Source organism: Boleophthalmus pectinirostris, unplaced genomic scaffold, assembly GCF_026225935.1.
Source record: "Boleophthalmus pectinirostris isolate CB_2022bp ecotype Guang Dong unplaced genomic scaffold, ASM2622593v1 HiC_scaffold_20, whole genome shotgun sequence".
Taxonomy (NCBI): Eukaryota; Metazoa; Chordata; class Actinopteri; order Gobiiformes; family Gobiidae; genus Boleophthalmus; species Boleophthalmus pectinirostris.
The window spans coordinates 29,006,025-29,010,443 of NW_026571153.1; the positions used below are offsets into that span (position 1 = coordinate 29,006,025).

At 42.2% G+C, this 4,419-nt stretch overlaps 1 protein-coding gene across 1 annotated transcript; it reads left to right on the top strand.

Moving 5' to 3' along the window:
- Nucleotides 1-151: 151 nt before the first annotated feature.
- vgf (VGF nerve growth factor inducible) lies at nucleotides 152-3,938 on the top strand. Its single transcript, XM_055156648.1, has 3 exons — nucleotides 152-788; nucleotides 1,960-2,141; nucleotides 2,833-3,938. The coding sequence occupies exons 1-3, from the start codon at nucleotides 171-173 to the stop codon at nucleotides 3,659-3,661; spliced, it is 1,629 nt and encodes a 542-aa protein (XP_055012623.1). The 5' UTR covers nucleotides 152-170; the 3' UTR covers nucleotides 3,662-3,938.
- Nucleotides 3,939-4,419: the final 481 nt, after the last annotated feature.

Genomic DNA, 4,419 nt, shown 5'->3' on the forward strand with positions numbered 1-4,419 from the left:
TCAGTGCATGGGGCATGATGGTGCCCCGCAGAGCCGCAGGCAGCCTCTTCCTCCTGACTGGAGTCTCCATCTTGCACCTGTCCTCCCTCCACCCCGCTAGAGAAGGTGCAGAGCTGGACACCACGCTTGGACCTATTCCCGTGGAAACTACTACTCCACGTCTAAACAAAATGGACGACAAAGAGGAAGACGATGTCCTTTTCGGAGACATCGAGCCGCAACAGCTAGCAAACATCTTAGTGAAAGCTTTAAGAGGCAAAAACAAGGTTCGCAGTGAGGATAGTTTAGAAAATGAGGAGGTAGAAGACAGAAGACATCAAGAATCAGATGAAAAAAGTCAGGAAAAAGAGAGGAGCAAGGACCCACCTATGGAGGACGTAACTAGTCACACTATTTTTAAGACTTTGGAGGAGCAAACAAAAACGCCTTCCGAGTCTGCCGAAGTGGAAGAACCAAAATCCGAAACTGTACGCCAAGATGAGGAAGAGCAGTTGACTGCCGAGGAGCTCCGCAGTCTGGAGACCATGATGAAGGAGTTCCCTCGCGTGGGGACCTTTGAGAAGAGAGATGATTCCAACAGTTTTAACGAGGTTCTACCGGTGAACAAGAACCAAGAACAGAAGCTGAAGTGGCGGGAGGAAACGCAGAAGGCTCTGAACTTTCCATCCTTTAGCTTCATGGACGAGCTGGAGAAGATGAACTCCTTGGTGGATGATGTCGACACAACCGGCCCCCAGCAAGAAGCTCCTGAGGAGACGCAACCAAACGAGGAGGAGAGTCAAGAGGAGGTAGCTACTTTTGTGTTATTTATTTCAATCAATATTCTTTTTACGATTTGTTGATGTTGTAGAAGCTTGATGGTAAGGCTAGACAATTTTTGACATGTTTTTTGAAGACATGAGATACGTTAATTTGATCTTCTAAGATGTTCCATGAAACTGATTCAAGGAACGAGTTGTAATATGCATTGGCACGTTATTACACCAGATGCCATTCCCTTCGCAACATGCTGGCTTCTCTCTAGTAACGGGGTGAATGCTGATCTTACTTGCCGTGCCACTTCAGTGAAAGGTGTCAGTGCATACATCACAACAAAAAGATCCCAAGTTTGATTCGTGGACGGCATGGGGCTTTTCTGGGTTTCTGGTTTGCATGTTGAGTGGGTGTCCTCCAGTTTCTTTCATGGATTTTCGGGCATTTGGCTGGTCCTTGGTACTCCTGACTCTCGGGGCTTTCAAGATCTGGAACATCGAGCAGTCGCTACCAAGTGCTTCTTACAAGTTGAAGACCAAGTCAATAATCCCACTGGATGGATTCTGAAAAGGCACATAGTTAAAATTAGATTATCTCTATATTTACGGAACCAGACAAATTTATTTATTGTGAACGCCAGTTTGCTTGTCTGCCGATCCCTTTCTTTATCAAATGTACATTAAATGTTTTTTCCATAACCTCTTTGGCATGTTCTGCCGTGACTAAGAGTGGACACTTAGAAGAGCCAGTTTTGAACATCCAAATCATGCTAAATTCAGTTGCGCTGCTGCCTTCTCTCTCCTCCCGTGGTGCGTTCTGCAAACCCAGACACATCAGTCGTATGGGCAGTTATTCGTATTCTCTGTGTATTTGAAGTGTTGTATGTGAGTTATTGATTTTGTATTAAAGCTACTGTCCGTGCGTAACTTTTGGCAAGTGAAATATTAACCATTTAATAGTGTAAATAATGTTTCCAGTGAATGTAATGTAATATGGCTAAGAGTTGAAAGAGAATTGACCTTTTTAAAGAGAGAACTACCACTGTCAATAATATTTGCGCATGAGCACAATAAACCACTCAAAACGCATATCCCAATTGAGCCTAAATTTTTTGAAGAATCCCGCCACATTTACAGTATATATTATATATATATATATATTATATATTTTTTTTTTATTGGTAATATCCCATTTTCTCTTCTTCAGACTGATGAAGAGAATTTGAGTCCCGAAGAGGAGGAAGCCCGAGCTAAAGCCGAGCAGGACGAGATGAGGCGGCAGGCGGCGGAGGCACAGAGGGCTCGTCTGGAGGAGGAGAAACTGGCCGACATCGCTTCAGACATGCTCCTGCGCTACATGGGCAAAGAACGCAATGGCCCCAAGCAGAGGTGGGTAGAGAAGCTAAAACTTTTACTCAAGTTAGAGGAACGTTACTTCAAAATAATATTACTCGAGTAGAAATACAACATAGTGGTCAAAGGAACTACTCAAGTAAGGGTAACCTGAAGAGTAATTCTTGGGACGAGACGAAGAGAATGTAATTAGAAGACAAAACATTAAATATTACACAAAAGCTGTATTTTCAAAAGATAGACACAAAAATGAGAGGTCATATGTGAAGGAGAGGTGCAAGAAACGTTCAAATCATCCAATATTTTCAATATAAAGCTGGAGACTAGAGTAAACAGTGGGAAGAGAAGCAAAAAGTACTGCTATTTGAATAAATATATCACTCAAGTAAGAATAAACGTATGCTGCTAGAAAATACAATTTCTTTAAAGAGGGGATGTTATGCAAAATCAACTTTCTACCATGTTATCACATGGTCCCCTCCTTCAAATACACTACAACTTCACAAACCTGATGCAATGTGCAGTAGTTTCATTAGAGAAATGTGCATTGTGCATTGATTGTGTTGTTTGCTCTTAAGGGGGAGTGACATAGTGCGCTAAAACCAAAAATGTAACATTTTCAAAACAATAAAAGGTCTAAATATGTGTTAGCGATTAATACTTCGTGACATGAAATACTCCCTCTTTAAAAAGTTACTCAAGTAAATGTAACCAACTCTGGCCCCAGGTACAGGCAGCCGCTGTCTGACACCCCCGAGGACAAGCGCTCAGACGAACAAGCCCAAGACCTGGACCCTCAGACCATCGACAAGCTCATCGAGATCTCCAGCAAGCTCCACCTGCCCGCCGACGACGTGGTGGACATCATCAGTGATGTCGAGGAGAAGAAGAAGAGGAAAGACGTGCTACCTCCTGAGATGTCCTCGAGGTATCCCTCCAACGTAGAAACAAATCAACCTTTCCCCAGTCACCTCCGAAGCTGGTATCATCCCAAAACGGCACCTTCTCAAGATCTTTGGAGCAAGCCCAGAAAGCTTCAACCCGGACTTTGGTCGCAGAGTGCTCCAGAAGGCTGGCGTAAACCTCTAGCCTACCCTGTCCCCTACTATCCCCGGTATCCACCAGCGTACTACCCAATCCCTGTTGTGTCGCCACCTAGGCCTCAACCCTGGTACTACAACCCTTATGCTTTCAATCGCTTCTTGACGAATCCAGTTAGCTCCTACGCTTACAATACACGGACTAACCCCAGTCCCGGATGGCGTTTGCTCAGAAAACCTGTACCATATTACACCAACAGCGCTCCCTTGGTGAACCCGTGGAGATTTAAGCTCAAAGCACCCCCAAGTCGGGCGGTGGCGCGGCAAAAGCAATGGTTAGCTCCTGCTCCGGCACTGATAAAAGATGCCAGTTCCAAAAAGACAATGAGCGACAATAGCAACAGAAGAGAGGGTCTGGAGAGATACCTAGCAGTTTGTCCGGAAAAAGGCACATTTGTTAGACTAAGGACAGACTCAGACCTCAACTGTGCACGATCACCTCTGGTTTTTCCATAGACTTTTTGAATAATGTGTATATTGAGAATGCTAATCAGCTATGGAATAACAAATGACCATAAACATAATTTTGATAAAAAGGTCACATATTATGCAAATTAACTTGAACTTTTGTCATAATGTTTCTTCCTTACCAAAATATACTTTAAACATGCACAATATAACTGATGGTGAGGGTGGAATCTAACATCTACAGAACGTTGAGATGTTATTGTTTTGCCTGAGATGTTCCGCAGTATGGCATTTAACTTCTCTAACTTCTATTTATTCTATAGACCTGTTTTTTTTATGGCAAAACATTTGTGGAAATGCCTCAAATCAACCCCATCACCAAATCTTCAGCCAACAAGTCCACAAAGGATAAACATTCTAACATGAAGAATTTATCCACAACTATTGAGAAGAGAAAGATGAAAGCTTAAAGGAGAACAACGATGAGCATTAGTGACAGACTGAACAAAACTAACATTATGGTCTTGAATAAAACAGAAGTAATAAGTAATTCATTAATAAGTAACTTGTTCACTCAGACTGATTCTAGAATTCAAATAAAAAATCTATTTCATGATGTCGATATTAGTACAGATAGAAAGATTTGTGCAGTTTCAGTGCTACAGATGTTCACAGATCACATGTCTAGTATTTGAACTGCACAAATCTATCTGTCTATGATAATCGACATGAAATCGATTTTTAATTTTAACTGTAGAATCAGTCCGAGTTAACAAGTTAACATTAGTTTTGTTCAGTGTGTCACT